General features: G+C 36.6%; 1 protein-coding gene across 3 annotated transcripts in view; it reads right to left on the minus strand.

The window, feature by feature from the left end:
- The window catches only part of LOC121735365 (histone-lysine N-methyltransferase PRDM16-like), a 136840-nt gene that overhangs the window by 71193 nt on the left and 46406 nt on the right, over nt 1-19241 (minus strand). For all 3 annotated transcript variants that reach the window (XM_042126172.1, XM_042126173.1, XM_042126171.1), the window contains exon 2: nt 13159-13203. In XM_042126172.1, the coding sequence (XP_041982106.1) occupies nt 13159-13203 (45 nt within the window). The remainder of the gene's footprint in view (nt 1-13158; nt 13204-19241) is intronic.

A 19241-nucleotide genomic window follows, 5' to 3' on the forward strand; every position in this document is an offset into this window, starting at 1 on the left:
CAGGCCTTTCTTTCTCTATTCCGCTAGGTATATATATATATATATATTTTTTTTTTTAATGAAATAAGGGGGCAAACGAGCAAACGGGTCACCTGATGGAAAGCAACTTCCGTCGCCCATAGACACTCGCAGCATCAGAAGAGCTGCAAGTGCGTTGCCGGCCTTTTAAGAGGGAATAGGGTAATAGGGGAAGGTAGGGATGGAAAGGGAACGGAATAAGGGAGGGTAGGGAAGGGAATAGGGTAGGGGATTGGGCCTCCGGTAAACTCACTCACTCGGCGTGAAACAGCGCAAGCGCTGTTTCACGCCGGTTCTCTGTGAGGACGTGGTATTTCTCCGGTCGAGCCGGCCCATTCGTGCCGAAGCATGGCTCTCCCACGTCTAAACGTATATTAACGTTATGAGTTAAACTAATCTAGTTAACAACATAAAAAATACTACGAAGTTGTTACACCGAATCGATATCTTATCACGGTGTAGTTTGTAGGTCACTGCTCACTACACCACAGTCCACACCACAGACTTATTAAACGACATAAAACTCAGTTTGCTGGTATTTTAGTTAGTGTTATGGGTAAAATAAAAATATTCCTTCTAAGCCAATAAACCGATTCTGACGAGGTCTTAACGGTGATGTTTTCAGGATGATTATATAAGGATTATCTTAAGAAAATGAGGTTACAAAGTTGATAAAAAAGCTTCGCTAGTAGTAAAATTTTTCCAGTTTTTTTGTAATACAATCTTAATAATTGTAATCGTAAAATCCATACTTCCATACTAATATTATAAATGCGAAATTGTGTCTGTCTGTTACCTCTTCACGTCCAAACCGCTGAACCGATTTTGCTGAAATTAGCCATGTAGATACTTTGAGTCCCGAGAAAGGATATAGGATACTTTTGTCCCGGAAAATGTACGGTTCCCGCGCGATAAACGAATTTTGGCACAACAGAGTTGCGGGCGTCATCTAATCTATATATATAAAACTCAAAGGTGACTGACTGACATGGTGATCTATCAACGCACAGCCCAAGCCACTGGACCGATCGGGCTGTAATTTTGCATGCAGGTAGATATTATGACGTAGGCATCCGCTAAGAAAGGATTTTGATCAATTCCACTTCCAAGGGGTTAAAATAGGGGATGAAAGTTTGTATATAATAATACTTATTTACGCGAGCGAAGCCGCGGGCAAAAGCTCGTAACATAATATAATCTTAGCGATAGTGTCTGAAAATTCCTGAGATGGTAAACAGCAGTTTCCTTCATCAGCGTTCACATTTCTCACGATAGAGATAATTTCTCATGCGACATTACATGCACATTTCCATGCGTTTTAACAAACATAACAACAAATGGAAGAAAATAATTCTCATTCAGACAAATGCAGGGCAAATCAATATCTATAGCCGTAATTCTATTATCAATTTAACAATGCTTTAAATGTAGTGCTCAAACGAGGGTCCTTAAAACAAAAAGACCACACAAAGGCCACAGTTTCACAAGAGCGTCCCGCCTATTATGAATAAGAGCTTTAAATCGTAGAAATTATGAATTCTAATGTGTTGTGATAAGTTGTATTGTTTTAGTACTTGTTATGAATGTACTAAATTGATGCTAAAATAACTAGTGTTTAATCAATGTTTATGAAGAGCCCTGTTACATCGTGTTTCCTCTTTTATATTGTACTAGTTTTAATGACGACTGACGACAGAAAGTCTATTATTATGTGCTAATATATATTCAAAAAGAACCTACAACTATTACCTATTTCAACCAAGCAACAGCAACCAAACCCATCCATTTATTTTACTCTTTACATCTTTTTTTGAAATAATATAGATAATGTCTCTTTCTTAACAATTAATATTGTTACTCTAAAGCTTGAAAAGCTGTGCTAACCTCTTACCGGAGTAGACAGAATGATAGAGTATGCCGACTTAGAACTGATGTTGAAATTTTTAAATTTGACGTATTATGACGAAAATCGTTGCTAGGGTTGTTAAATTGTTACCTACGAATTTAAAACTATGACATATTCGCTGGCCGTGTTCCTCTTTGGTCGTATTGTTGTTTGTGTTTTGGCACATGCGATTAAAATTGTCAGAATCCAATTTTGAAATCTTTATTTTAAATATTTAAAAATAAATTATATCAGCCAGCGCGAGGCACACCGCACATTCCATTTATAATCCTAGTGAAACCCGACGAATTTGACAGATATTGAAACCTGTCCGTCTCTTTGCAGTCGAACTACTGGTCGTTATGTCTATAATTGTGCTCTTACTTTCACAGAAATGAAAAACCGAATAATGATAATGGACGCATATGATGTCAAAAGCCATAACATTGAATACATTCCGAAGGTGACATTGAGACAGAGAAACGATTGTCATATTTTAGATACCTATCTTATCGACTCGATAAAGTAATTGATTGGAAGAATACATTTGGATTAATTCGAATCGTTCATAAACAAATAATCTATAATAGATAGCAAGGACGACGATAATATTATATGTATAGATTAAATTAATAACTATAGTACCTACCTACGTAACACGTACCTAAACTGTGATAATTATTATAAAGATAGACATACTTATACAAGAACTGTCAATTTTAATAGCTGCAAAATAAAGTTCTCAATATTAAATTGTTGGCCATTTTTAGAGTTCCGTACCCAAAGGGTAAAAACTAAGACTTCGTTGTCTGTCCGTCTGTCTGTCTGTCTGTCTCCAGGCTGTAACTCAAGAACGGTAATAGCTAGAGAGTTCAAATTTTCACAGATTATGTATATCTGTTGCTGCTATACCAACAAATATTTAAGGGGGGCTCCCATACAACAAACGTGATTTTTTTTTGGCCTTTTTTGCTCTATATCAATTATGACAATAGTTAGGTACTTGAATTTTTCTCAAAGTACTTAGTTATATGTGTATTATAATATTTAGTAATAATATTAAAATAAAATAAAAAATTAACCCAAGCAAAAAACACAAAATAGTACGGAACCTTTTGTGCGCGAGTCTGACTTGCACTTGGCCGATTATTATTGAAAAAATTTTAGATTGCAAACACTCTTTTTGGATTGATAAAAGTTTCGTGTAGTGTCAGTGTTATAACTGCTATAGAGCCTACCTCAAGGCTCTATAGCACTTACACAAGTACACATTTTTTGCAGACTGCAGCTAGTAACAAATATAAAATAACGCATAGAATAATATTGTAGCACATCTACAGTTATAAAAAGTTTAAAATAAACAGCAAACATATTATAATGTCACCATCATCCAGATTATAATTTTTTGCTGGTCTATATGCTTTATTACAAAAGATTTAAGTCCAATACGTTATGATACCATTATCAAACTAGCGCGGTCCATTTCTGAAAATGGCTTTAACTCGTTAATCCATCGAGCTGGAGGGCGTCCTACGCTACGCAAGTATAATAGATAAGCTAAACTAGCACGCCATATACGCCAAAACGACTTACTTTTATCCAATTTATCTAAAACCTTAAACATTTACATATGTAAAATTGTCCTCTCCCCCGATTGATAAAATGGCTCCCGCCAAAACCACAAAAGGCCTCCCTCAACGACACTCAACGTAAACGCTTTAACTATGTCTCTTCAGAATCATACCTTCAACGACACCCTTATTACAACGCTGTAAAGTTCATTTTGGAAAAATTAGCGGTGGAATTATTTTGAACGAGTGCATGTCCCAACCCTGCGACTGCTCAGTCCACTTGTCTCCAAAACCCCGTGAACATCAGGGGCCGTCTGCCGGGTTCTAAAGGACCCCAGATAATGATGCCACTTGAGCTGATGGGTTTGCTATTGCTTCTAATTGGTGGCTAAACTGTTGCACGTCCCTTATATACTTTTAACCCATGTATTAATATGTAGAGATTCAATCATGTTATTTTGAATTTTTCTTTCAGTGATCTCACAATGATAGAGTAGAAATATTGTACCTACAGAAGACTATCTTATCACTTGTCGTTGGAATTAGCCGTACGCGTCATGGTCGCGATTTGAGATAACTTAAAAAAAATATATACACGACGCGCATTATTGTTTTGCATTTAAAACAAAACACTAGTCTATTGTGTCATACGGATTTGATTATGTGGTACTTTAGTTTTACTCCAAAATGTGAAAGAGTGCAAAAACATTGACCAGTAAATGCAAATATAGATTCATTTTCAATTGTTTCTAATAAGCCACCGCAACGAATGTGGCTGTAAAGGCGAACATGAAGCATGGAGCGAGGGCTATTTGCATTCTAAATATAAAGAAGAATTTTTAATCCAGCAGTATTGTGATAAAAGTGAACAAAATGTGATAATTAAATAATCAGCCAAGTGCGACTCGGACTCGCCCACGAAGGGTTCCGTACCGTCATAGAGCAAAAATAGGCCTAACATTGTATTTTTTGTATGGGAGCCCCCCTTAAAGTTTTATTTTATTTTAATATTATTATTAATTATTAAAATACATATATAATTGACGACTTCGTGAAAATTTCGAGGCCCTACCTGTTGTCATTATTGATATCGAACAAATAAAGCCAAAAAAAAAACACGTTTATTATATGGGAGCCCCCCTCAAATATAAATTTTATTTTGTTTTTAGGATTTGTTGTTGTAGCGGCAACAGAAATACACAATCTGTGAAAATTTCAGAAGTTTAGCTGTAGTAACCACTATAGCTAGACTTCTGGAATTTTCACAGATTGTGTATTTCTTGAGATACAGCCTGGAGACAGACAGACGGACAATCGGACAGACAGACGGACAGACATCGTGGTCTCAGTAATAGGGTCCTATTTCTATCCTTTGGGTACGGAACCCTAAAAAGAAATCACTTAATACCCTTATTATGTGAATGTTATACGTAAGCAGAAGTAGTAAACGCTATAATAGCGTGACGCGACTTATTACTGCCTTTTTTGCACCAGCTCGGAAATTGTATACAAGCCAAGCCACAAAACGTCAGTACTTACGGCCGTTCCCAATATTTGATCTATCTCTGGTTTTGCCCTACTAGAGATAGGAATAGCTCACATTTGACATAAATTATATGTCTCTAATGTCTAATCTGAGCTATTCCTATCTCTAGTAGGGCAAAACCAGAGATAGATCAAATATTGGAAACGGCCGTTACTCAGTGCTAAGGTATTCCTTATAATATGAAGTCAAAGTGTCTTGTTGTTTGCAGCGTAGTGTCGCCTACTGCAGTCGCGCAATCATATTGCAGACAAGCAGTAGTTTACATTGCTGATTTCAAATTCAGAGTACGAAATTACATAATACCTCAGAGTACGAAAGTGACCCTTATTGGAACGAAGTTTTTTTTTTTGTATTGTCATAAAGGTGTTGTTAGACTTTAGAGGTAACCGTTGGGCCATGATTATGAATCTGAGTTCAGAACGAACTAAGACAGAAGTCATAACATCGAGGCGGGCGTGCCTGGAGCCACATTCCGAGCTCCGCGACCCGCGACTTACTCCCGTCGTTAAAGACACGTTTAGTCCTACCACATTACCACGTAGACTTCAAAACTGATCCTTATGTGCACAGAATAAGGATACATCAGAGGTAGAATAACTTTGAATGGCCTGTACGACCGGGAAGAGAATCGACCGCTTTACGACAGATGTATCCGATATTATATCGATTATACAGAGCTGAATCGATAACAATAATCAAAATATCGATTTCAATCATGAATTAGAGGCTAGAACGTGCTTCGGCATCAATAGGTCGGTTCTTTCCTCACTTATTTTCATGCGTTTACTTAAATCTAAATAAGCACATCATTTCAAATTAATATACAAATAGGCCACATAAGTTCGACATATAATACCTAAACAGTATCTACAATTCTACAACACATAATCTGTATGTTGTTATATAACACCTAATCACTTAATATTTTGATCTTATTAAAATTATAGCTAACTTCCGCAGACTAAGAACTGATAAGCATAAAGCACTTCAAGTACTCAATGCTCTAATAAGTACTTGATTTGCTAAGTCACTAGATTATTTCATAATAAAAATGATGAGGTAGTTTTTTATCTCGAGATAAATACGTATTGTTTCTTGTGTATGTGAAAAAAATATTTTATGTAAATTTCGTCAAAATAGGTACCAGTTTTTTTTTGGGTTATCAATACAAATTCATAGAATTTTACTATCTTATTTCTTGCTAACACGATTGAATATATTTTGATATAGAGTTGTGACGTTACAGATAATATACATACACACCTGTAGATAGATAGATCAACCAGTGCCAACGGTAAATACAAAGTGTAACAAATAACAATAATATCTATGGACGCTTCACACCACGTCAGCCGGGCCCCGTGCTAAGTACCTGAAGGACTTGTGTTACGGGGTACGTGTAAGTTAATATAATTAACTTTATGGTTCACAGTGAACTCTATATAAGGATACATACTAGTGTCCGACCGAAGGTCTATTTTTGGCCGAAGCCGAAGCCGATTAATCGGCAATCGCTACAACCTTCGGCCGACGCCGAACCCGAAGGTTTATAAATCTTAATCGCTCGACTCTCAGTAATTAATTTTTAACCGACTTAAAAAAAGGAGGTTATCAATTCGACGCGTATGTATGTAATATTTCCAGAAAGGCCCAATTTTCGTATATATGTTAGTCTGTAATCTGTATCAGCGTCAGAACGAATGTGCTAAATTACAAGTGTATGTATGTATGTATGTTTTTATGTTTGTGTTCGCATATTTCTGGAACTAACATTCCGATTAAAGTAAGTAATTCTTTTTTTTTGTTGTACTAGGTATTGTTCAACTTAGGGAATAGTACAAGTTTCATAAAAATCGGTTCAGTCGTTTTGGAGATACGGAGTTTTAATCCTCAATTACGTATAATTTTGAGGTCGGTTTTATCTTTTTAAAAAACAGTTAAGTTCAATATGTCTACAAGCTACAATTAATTAAGTATTTCAAAACTTCAATATTGAAGGTTTATCTAATACATTGACTGTCTCATAGAGAAGTTGATAGAGATGGTAATAAAAGTTTGTGATTTCGTGATTTATTTATTAAGTATTTAATAATTTGTGGACTACAAATAATTAATTAAGTTTAAGGAATGACTCAAATGTATAGTTCGAAAATGGATGAGAATTCGGAAATCAAAATTATAGAGAATTTAATAAGTTTTTTTTCGTCGTAGAATGTTTTTTTGCTACAACGCATAGTTTTTTAGTTATTAGCTAAAAAACCTAAAATTGAGACTTTTGTCACTCTCCCCTCACTCCAGCTCACCTCCTAGACTTCAGGACTTTTAGAATATTTTGTCCCAAAGCACCTTGAATAAGTTCCAGCTGAAATCTCTTAGGTTGGGCTCACGCATTCTACAAGTTCTACTTATTGACTGAACTATTGTAAAAAAAAATCTTTATTATTTCACAAATAACAATAATTAGACCAATCAATCAGTTTTTGTTTTACACGACTAGACCAAAACTAGAGTACTTAATAAATAAAATAAACAAATACTAACTTCTTAATAAATAATTAAACTATTTATTAAGAACTTAGTGTTTATTTATTGTATTTGACAGTGACTCCCAGTGGCCTCTGCATACACAACCGGTCCGTCGCTCTCTTACGACTCACTCAGTCTTTCGTTCAATTTCGACGGTTGCTCGGACCTTCGGCAAAGCTTCGGCTTCGGCCGGGTTTTAGGCCGAAGCCGAAGGTGGATTTTTTGGCCGAAGGCGGCCGAAGCTGAAGCTTCGGTCGAACACTAATACATACACACTAGAGATTTCCCTACTAGCTGTGCTACTAGTCGCCGACTAGTCGGTAAAGCCGACTATCCGGCCACTTTTGCAGTCGGCGACAAGTCGGCGAATAGTCGGCGAAGAGCGCTGACTATCCGGCTTTTTAATATTTTACTAGTATTGAAATTATATTTAATAAAAATCTTGCTTATTTTGAAATAAAATTAATTGTGTCTAAAATTACTTGCTGAAAGAAATTTATCTATGACATAGTTATTATTGTATCAATTAAAAATTGTATCTCGACTAATCGGCTAGTCGGCTAGTCGGCCAAAGTCATGATCGGCACATATCTATAAAAACTCTAATCATTTAGTTTTGTTGCACATCCATCATCCATCCATGTCATCCATCGGGGATTCGGGGGTCCTCGCGAAATGTATCTTGCCCAGATCAAATTTAAGTCTTGCCTCGACACTGGTCATGTAGTGTTATTGATATTATCTACGATCTGTCGTGAGATAACGTTATCAGTCACGGAAATCCAGCCAGTTCACCGTGCCGTTATTAGTAGCATAGTAGGCTACATATAGGTACTATATGTCTGTCTTCACTCCTTGACCGCTGAAGAGTTCATGAAGTTTAGCTGTTTTGTGTTAAGGAAAGTTATACAAAGTTAGTTGTTATCCCGTTAATAAGATTTCAGTTCGATGTTACGGGTCACATCTAGTAAATAAAGAAACATAAACACTACATTGTTGCATATTATATGTGTACTGTAGTCTATAGAATTTACAACAAAACATGGTTGACTACGGAACCCTAAAGTGGGACCCTAACCAGTAGATTTTTGTGCAATGATAGGTTAATAGTTATATTATTTAAAAGTAACATTGTCCTGTAAGAACAATCCATATTTTAGGACCATCAAATCAAAGTATGAAATCCTTTCTATCTCTGTTAGCTACCACTTTCAAGATTTTTCGCAGATAAAATTGTTGTTCGTCTTATCCAAATGAAGCTACTCACATAAAATTAGCTTAATAGTAATAAAAAAAATGTTCTAGGGAGTAAGTATCACACGCAATAATATTTATTAGAAAATCAAACTTTAAAACGACCTCCCGTATTCGAAAACTAATACCAGTTCTGAGAAATCTACGCAACGCAGCGGACCCTCACTTACTAAGAACCATATACCTAGCACTCTGTCAGTCTATCATAAACTACTGCATACCTGTGTGGGGAGGTGCAGCGTCTACCACCCTTATCGCTGCCGAAAGAGCTCAGCGTGCTTTACTTAAAGTTGCTCTGAACAAGAGGAGAAGATATCCCACCTCTGCTCTGTATCAAGAATTTCGTGTATTAAGTGTTAGGAAACTCTACATACTAAGAGCAGGAATGGCTATGCACAAGCATATCCTTAGCTCCTCCCATTACATAACACTAATGAAACAACGGTCTTTTAGAGTTCCCGCAGTCGCTGTCAAAACTTCGTTCGCTCAAAAATTTGGCTTGTTTCTCCTGCCTTACACATACAATAACCTTATTAAATTATGCCAAATTGATAAGTTATCTTTTATGAAAGCTAAGACTGTTGTTTCTGAAACTCTTCTTGGAATTTCTTATGAGGAAGCTGAAAATATGATCAAAATTACCGAATAAAGTCATGCTCACATAAACACACACACACACACACACACACACACACACACACACACACACACACACACACACACACACACACACACACACACACACACACACACACACACACACACACACACACACACACACACACACAAGCACACACACACGCGCGCACGCGCGCACACGCACACACACACACACACACACACACACTCACACACGCGCACATACCCACGCACACACATACACACACACAACACACACGCACACGCACTCGCGCATACACACACTCACACTAATAACATCAATAAAATAACTTTTAATTTAGTGTAATTATATTAGTAATTATTTTAAAAACATAAAATTATGTAATTATCGTAACTTCGTCTCGTCCCCACAGGACAGGCATCGCCTAGTGTGGGGATCCATTATCGCATATTATGTTAATTTTTGTTTTTTGGCCAATAAATATTTGTATTTGTATTTTGTATTTGTAATTTTGTAGAAATACTTCAAACGAATATTCCAAATTACGTCATGAAAGATTACAACCTGAAGACAATACGAAATATTGCCGAATCAGTCCAAATAAACTACCATAAACTTAGTTTAAGTATATAAAAACTTACCTCTGAATTCCCTATTTTCAAGATGAACGCGTATATCAGGTAAAAACCTCCTAACAGGAGTCGCGTCTACACCACTATCTACGTCCAAGTGCTCATCATACCACACAAATCTTCATATATCATCTTCATATCTCCTTGATAAGCCAAAATATAATTCTTTTGATAAGCTTTATCAAAACATTATTCGATTTATAGATACGTTATTGATGGCCAAATAGTCCAAACACTGGTTTTGATATTGATAATTAAAATAATACTTATTTTATATCTTTAAACATATATATATGTTTCGGGGGCGATAAATCGATCTAGCTAGGAATCATTTTCAGAAAATGTCTTTTAATTCGTCTTTTATCGATAATCGATAAACTGAAAAATATGACTCTTCCTGACATCTATTGGCGAATAATAATACTATTTTGTTTGCAACTAATTGTTTTAACGACCAGCAGATGGCGTTATTAAGTAACACGAAGTCAATGAGTGTTTGCTATACCGAGCAAAGCTCGGTCATCCAGGTACTTATATCTTTAAACGAGCAATTCTTGTATATATCTAAATATATAATTTGAATCTCGGAATCGGCTCCAACGATTTTCATGAAATTTAGTATATAGGGTGTTTCGGGGCCGACAAATCGATCTAGCTAGGAATCATTTTTAGAAAATGTCATCTCATTCATGTTTTATCGAATACCGAGCAAAGCTCGGTCAAATAGCTAGTATGTACTGAAATGGGAACTCTTATTAACGTTTTAGTCATGAGGGACCATTTTACTAAATGTTTGTCTTGCCGGGGACTACCCAGTTGGTTACTCAGCCCTAAATTTAAAGGTGTTTGATAAAGAAAACAAGCAAAACTTTATAATTAGCACACATTAATTTTTTATTTGGTAAAAAAGTTACTGATTTTAATTTAATGTAATTTTTGTGACTGCACACTCTTTACTAACTAGTAACTTCTGAATTCTCACATATTATTAGGATGGCTTCGCGGACCACTTGGAATGCCTCCAGGGACCACCAGAGGTCCGCGGACCACCGGTTAAGAACACTGTGCTATAATAGGTATAGTGTTTGTCTTCGAGATAGAAATATACGGATTTCCGTAAATTAAGGTGGGGTTTTCTATAAAATTGTAAATTGTGCTGTATGAGGATTAGCTGAAAATGTAGGTACCGACTGTAAAGTTGAATTCTTCGTTTTATTTGCTGACTTGTATATTGGTTTACATAGCATCACTTTCTCATTGATACGTTAACTATACTCTTTATAAGCCTTAAGGCGACTAACCCTAAAGTGTCGACATTATAATTCATTTTTAAACTTGAAAATAGGCCCCGAATTCTTTCATTTTTTAAAATTAGATACTACATTATATTTCCGAGAATTCGATCTGAGTAAAACACAATATCTTAAAATTTTCTCGATAGAAAAAAATCACAAAGACGCATCTAATTTTTACGAATTTTGCATTTATTGCCATAACCGTGCATTGAACTAAGTTAATATTTTAACACATTGTATAAAATTCTATCATTGAGAGATCGACCTAGCGGATTTTTAAAAAGTTGTATATTTATCGAGTTATTGAGAAAAAACTAATTTGGCGATGAATCCGCGTCGTTCTTTTTCACCGGGCATATGAAAGACGGCCGTGAGTGTGAAGAGAGAAGGAAGCTGTTTGATTCTTGGGGTTAGTCGCCCTCTTAAAGGTATTCTATTTCTAACGATACTATAATCAAAATACCGAAGAACATTTCACACTTCAAATTTTGTATGAAGCTACATGCCTCGATTCGCCGCTTGGACTTTTTTATAATATGGGATATAATATAAAAGAAAAGAAGAGTAAGAGTTAATTGACAAGAGGTGATAACTTTAATATAATCTATACTAATATTATAAATGAGAAAGTATCTCTGTCTGTCTGTCTGTCTGTCTGTCTCGCTTTCACGCCAAAACTACCGAACCTATTGTAATTAAATTTTATATACAGATAGTCTAAAGCCTGAGAAAGGACATAGGCTACTTTTTTACTGGAAAAAAGTGTTGTAAGGGGGTGAAAATACGAAAATTTGTTCAAATTAAGTTAGTTCCAAAAATTCATACTAGATGGCGCCGTGCGTCTCTTACATCGCGCTAACGCTTGCCCAACATCTTTCTATAAGAGGTGGTATCATCTTACACTTTCGATTTTTTCGGTTGCTATTTCTTTTTACGTTATTTAATAAGTCAGTACTTTATATTATATAATATATACAGTGACGTAACCTTAAACCTATCAATGATAAATAGTTTATGGGTAAAGTTGTGTAATTGGGGGGCTAAATAAGCTTTAAAATTTGGCATAAAATATAAAGTTTAATTTAAAAAAATGAAATATTATGTGCACACTGCACAGCTGTTTTGATTAAAGGGGTACCAGGGTTTTTTTTTATAAAAGCTTTTGACACCAATTTTGTTGACATCGCGCGCTATAAACTGAAGTCCACGCGGACGAAGTCGCGGGCAACAGCTAGTCACGTAAATTAATACTATTATAACGTATAATACACGATTAAGTTTGGTGAAAACTAATATAATACTTGATTACATGATCATACTATCATAGGCGTTAGAAACAGGGCCCGTACCACGAAACGGTTTCAAGACTCAAACAATCGTACGAGAATGCCGCGTCCTGCTCTAACAACGCCATTTCACGTATGTTAGAGTAGGACGCAACATTCTCGTACGATTCTTTGAGTCTCAAAACCGTTTCGTGGTACGGGCCCAGGCTGACAATAATATTGTGACGCTAATGGATCTTATCAATTTATTGTTAATTAACAATTTCGAAAGAGTCACGTGCCAATATTTTTGTACAGATATTATGAAATCCGACTATACAAGGTGTTGTGATAATACTTTAGGGTGTGTACGTGTTCCTTGTAGAGAGTTCACTGTGAAAGTAGCAGCGCTAAAAGATCAACATTTTTTTCACTTTTGTATGGGCAAGCGCCCAAACGTCACGACTCACGAGTTTCCCCATACAAAAGTAAAAAAGGTCTTTCAGCGCTGCCACTTTCACAGTTTAAAAAGATCATATTTTACCATTGTTTGATGATGGATCCTCATTTTCCACTGCGACTCCATTTTCTGAAACAAAAAGAAATGTTTTTAAACTTTATAGAAAGAAGAACAATAGTTGCTCTCACTTAAGAAAATAAAACAAGTAAGAAAAGAATTTCTAAGTATTGTTAAATGAAAGGTTCTTCCCAAGCAAGTAGACAAGACATGCGACCATTATAAAAATATTTCCAACACAATTTTATGATTCTCAAATATATTAAAATGAAAAGATATTTCTTTTATCTACTTTTTGTTTATTTGGAAATTAGGTGTTTAATTAAAAGTATGGTAGCTGATTAAAATGAGTAAAGGGTCATTCCTGAGATTTTTACTTTTGTAGATTCTCCTTACTTTAACTTAGCCCTGAAAACTAGATACATTATGAGTAATTTAATATTGAGAAAACAAAGCAAATGCCAAAGAGTATTATAGTACTTAGTTCCTGTTCAATAGTAGATACAATAATTACGATTATTTGTGATAATAGCATTTTTTTATTGATTGTATATTGCCATGTCATATTTTCACGATTATATAATCTGTCCCGACACCAGTGTCCGATACTATAATATCATGATGTGTGGCATAATATTTTATCGAAAAATTGGACACTGGTGTTGGGACACATTGTGGAGTATATTTCATTATATAGTCCAGTATACTGATCAGTGCTCACGACATAGTATAAATAAGGAGGCTCATGACATCTAGTCTCTACGCTATACATTTGAATCGTTCTGAAATATACGCCAGTCCGTGGACGTAGGTATATGACTTTATTTGGGTATCATTATAGAATACGTCATACTTGTCTAACCAGTCGAACGCCAAGTATAATATAGCGTCGGATATATTATGTCTTCAGCACTAGACAGTATAATATACTGGGTTTTATTTCGGAATATAGCGTAGTTTATGCCAATTATAATTGATTACAATTTGTCGCTGGATTATTAATTACTATTGATGTTTAGTCAATAGATTGACTTATGCTTAATTGTCATCAATGATACAAAGTATAATAATTATGTATATAACATCGGAAATGAATGTGTGGTTTGTCAGAATAAAAGAGTCGTTTGTCTGTTACCTCTACACCGATTTTGGAGCAAAGTATATTGATATGAATTTTATCAAAATGTAGGGAAACCACTATCAACACCAACTTTTTTTATAATACAAGAAATTGCTATAAAAATAATGAACCTTTATTTTTTCAAGTGATTTTCCTACCTACTCTACTTACCATTGATTGACTAAAGAAAATAAGTTCTAAAAAATAAAAAAATATAATATGGCGCGCCTGTTATATTTAAAAGAAAGAAAGCTTTTCAATTCATTAGCAAATTATTTTAAATTCCTACGTGACTTCACCGAGTGAATTTCTCGTTGTATTTACGCAATAAACTGTCTGGCACCGACAAGCACTGCCGAGGGTCTAGTGCCAATTTCATCTAATTACTAGCATGCAGAACCCATCCGAAGATAAGTGGTTACCGACCGATGTAACTGTGACTTCTTTATCAAAGTAAATATATGAAACGAGGGTTCTCTTTAAACCAGTCAATCTAGGGTAGTATAATTATTATCATGTAATTACTAGGGGTTGCATCGTTATTCGTTACCTCATCAATTTAATACGATGAAATAATGTGACTTTGCTCGCATTTTTAAATGGAAAATATTAAGGGCCTGTTTCACCACTTCCTGATATAGTGCCGGATAGACTATCCACAACTTATTTGACAGATTATCCATACTCTATCTGTCAAGTTAAGTGGTGGATAGCCTATCCGGCACTTATCAGGAAGTGGTGAAACAGGCCCTTAGGCTTTATAATACTAAGGGCCTGTTTCACCACTTCCTGATAAGTGACGAGTAGGCTATCCAGTATCTACCAATGAACTTTTTTTTTATCAAATCCCTTATTTGATTAAAAAAAAGTTCATTGGTAGATACTGGATAGCCTACTAGGCTACTACTACTACTAGATAGGCAAACGAGCAAACGGGTCACCTGATGGAAAGCAACTTCCGTCGCCCATGGACACTCGCAGCATCAGAAGAGCTGCAGGTGCGTTGCCGGCCTTTTAAGAGGTAATAGAGTAATAGGGGAGGGTAGGGAAGGGAATAGGGAAGGGTAGTGAAGGGAATAGGGTAGGGGATTGGGCCTCCGGTAAACTCACTCACTCTGCGAAACACAGCGCAAGCGCTGTTTTACGCCGGTTTTCTGTGAGGACGCGGTATTTCTCCGGTCGAGCCGGCCCATTCATACCGAAGCATGGCTCTCCCACGTATAAACTTCACAGATCAAGTATGGAGAATCTGTCAAAAAAGTTGTGAACAGCCTATTAGGCACTTTATCACAAAGTGGTGAAACAGGCCCTTACTCTTGTTTTTACGGTGGGTTGCGTTGTCGAAACGGGATAACGCATTGTAGTGTCACATTGCTGCGTTGCGGCGACGCACGTAGATATAATGCAAGTCGGTGACAACTTGACAAGTGACAACTGACAGCGCAACGTGTCATTTTTTAACTACATCATAGGAGTCCATCGTTCCTTCTTGTTTCCGGTGTAATGTGTACAATGACGTAACGCATCAGTGACATAATTTCATAAAATAAAAAAATGTAAAATATCTGAGTAAATATACAAATACAGAAGTAGAGATATGGGTACTCGCTTTGAAACCAAATGTAATAACTAATTAATCATTATAATGATGATAAGCCAATGACAAACATCTATTTTCATGCGATTATGTAAAATAATCGAAGTAAGCTATCGTTATTCAGTATTTTCGAAAAATCTAACTATCAGTCGCTATTAAGGATAGCACACTTTGCCGAGCCGTAACTATCCGATACTCTGCTCCCGTCATCAATGTAGTAAGTTGGCATATTGCGCTGCGCTACGCTCTGCCCCAGGCTCCCAGCCCCCAGCAAGCTGCGGCCCGGCATAGTATGCTCGAACCTTTAGACATGAAACTAATAAGGGTGTGTGCAAAAAACTATCAACTTTCTTAAGCAGTCCAGATACCCCGTAATTACAAAACCGTTAGGCGTTACGCAGGGAATGCGAATACCTTTATCAGAGTTCATGTTGCAAGTAAGCACCTTTCCTCAGCACGCGACAGGACACGACGACAATGCACAAACCATCATTACCAACACAAGAAAAAGAAGTCAAAGCAGCTGCCTCCTACTTCCTTCCTTTACAAAATCGTGTAATACAAGATGAGCGCTTTGTGTCGGTTTATTTTAGGGGTCATTCATTACGCACTCAATTTGGCGCGTGTTCCTATCTGTGTGCGTGAATGTAGGCGAGGACGCGTGCCTATTCTATGATAAGCGGAAGCGCCCGACATTATATTAGAGGGGTTCCGTGCCTTTGTTCCTAATATTATGATTAGATGTAGAATCGTTGGACACAATAGTGGTGCAACTTGAGGCGATCAAAGTAACCGGTTTGCCGCGCGTTACCTATCTACCATCTTGAAGGGACGCTATGCAAAGAAGACTGTTAATTTTTGTATGGAACTTAAGTAATAACACACTTTACATTCAAAGTTTTATGTTTATGTGGTGGAACATGAAAGGTACAAATATAAAGTAACATTTTTCTACTCTCTGGTCACAGGAATTCGATCAAAAATATTAAAAAATCTTGACCACAGGAAGTTCATCCTCAACTCATAATATTTTCGAAAAAAAAGCCAAGTGTTCCTCCATTGTCTAATGGTCCAGTAAAATAATTCTACAGCCGAGCATTTGGCTATAAAATTCCAAAAACATTGCTTGTTTTATGCTTGTGTTACCACACTTCTCAAATATTCGTAATAGCACACATGCATATTATAAATTGCCTCTTAAGCTGAATGGAATGAGCATATGCATAATATTAATTTTTTTCTTCCGGAATTCGTCTTAAGAAATTCATTCATTCGTATCCGAAAAGTGAGGTCAATAAACAGTGGCGGGGCAAGACCTCTTGATGTGGGCAAAATATATTTTGCAAGGCCCCGTGATGGATGACACGAGAAGACGGATTTTTGGTACTCAAATTTTTATCGACAACTAGATGACAACTCCGAGACAAAAAGTAGCGTATGTGCTTTCCCGCGACTCAAAGTGTCTCCATATTCAGCAAAACCAGTTGAGCGGCTTGGACATAAAGAGGTTACTTAGGTACTTTCGCGTTTATAATATTGTATGGTTGAGTATCAAAACTCGTAAATCCAAAAAAATCGTCGTGGCTCGAGGGGCCCGAGGTCGGAGGCGGTGGCCCACATCGCCTCGCCTGACGCCGCCACTGTCAAACGAGATGGAGACGCCATCTGCCCGCGTCTTCCGCTGCATTGTGGTGCGCACGCGACTGCAGCGGGAACACCTCACCTGTCAGGTCACAGAACTTGAGGAATCCCACATCCTTCCGTTACGGCCAATCTTTTGATAACCTTGAGCGTCTGGGTTATGCATCTTGTAGGTGGGCGTAGCTTGTTGCTACGCCAAAATATAAAAGGTTTATTCATACTTAGGCTGGTATAAATAGTCAGCTCTGTGATTGGGCAGCCACCCAATCACAGAGCCTGAACCGTGTCTTGAGACCGAGATGCATCTTGAGTACTGACTATTTATACCAGCCTAAGATTGAAAATGCAAAAGTGTGTCTGTCTGTCTGTCTGTTACCTCTTCACGCCCAAACCGCTGAACCGGTTTTGATGAAATTTAGCATGGAGATGCTTCGAATCCCGGGATATGACATAGGATACTTTTCATCCCGGAAAATGTTCGGCTCCCTAGCGTAATCAAATTTGGCGCAACAGAGTTGCGGGCATCAACTAGTTATCCATAAAATGTGAAGGGAATTTGGATGTTTGTTACTCTTTCACGCTGATGTACTTGATAAATGATAAAACTGTCTGGATGTATGTGCCTATCCGTGACATGGCAGCGGGGGGCGACTTTGATCAATTTTTTTTTCGAAAGCTGACATGATCGGAAGTGTTCTTAGCCATATAACTTATCATCATTGGCGGAAATTTTCATTTTTCTTTAATTTATTAATACATAGCTTATACTAATAACTATGATACTATGTTTTCTTGAGTGCCTTTTGACTTTAGTCAGGGATCCCTAGAACATATTATATAATAGAATAATTTAAGAGTCCTACAAATAGTTAGAAGAATCCATATCTTGGGACCATCAAATCAAAGTATGAAATCTTTTCTATCTCTGTTAGCTACCACTTTCGAGATTTTTCGCAGATAAAATTGTTGTTGTTCGTCCTATCAAAATGAAGCTAATCACAAAAAATTAGCTTGATAATAATAAAAAAAAAATTGTTCTAGAACACAGACTACTTGCGCGGAACACTGAAATACAACTACATCTACAAAATATTTTGAACGTTTTCAGTCTGCAACCACGTAGCAATATTTTTAAATTGAGTTACCTATATAATTGTTATCACTGATTGCATATCTCAGACGAGAGTCGAGACGTTTCTGGTTACGTCGAATATATACTTAATGCATGATAAAGTATTCAGTATATATCCAAAATAAAAAATCCAATAGAAACTAGCACAAGCGGATTTTAACGAAAATCGACGCATTTTGTCGCGTGTGCCAAAATGGAACCCTCAAAAGGCGGTCCGCTATTTAGGCGGTCTACAAAAAACTTTTTTTGGATTTGGATGATTATTATTATCCGTCATACTACTATGACTAGCATAATGTTATTTAAAATACGTTGAAGTAAGTGTGAAATAAGTATTTCAGCACAATTGCAACGAATATGACAGTTGAAACGTCAAAAATGGGTAGATGAACGTCGGTGGCCGGTGCACTCCTTTTCCATAATCAATATTGCCAACATTCATAACCGACAGTCTAAATGTCTACCATTAGCGGCTAAGCTACTAAACCTTTCGCCCCTCGCCGGTGTCACTGAGACCATTGAAATACAATAACGTATAGAACGATAACACTCATACATTGGGCCTTTCAAATGTGGCTCCAAAAGTGTCATGAAAACGTAGCTAGTGCAACGTATCAATA

This window comes from Aricia agestis, chromosome 17 (genome assembly GCF_905147365.1).
Source record: "Aricia agestis chromosome 17, ilAriAges1.1, whole genome shotgun sequence".
NCBI classification, from domain to species: Eukaryota; Metazoa; Arthropoda; class Insecta; order Lepidoptera; family Lycaenidae; genus Aricia; species Aricia agestis.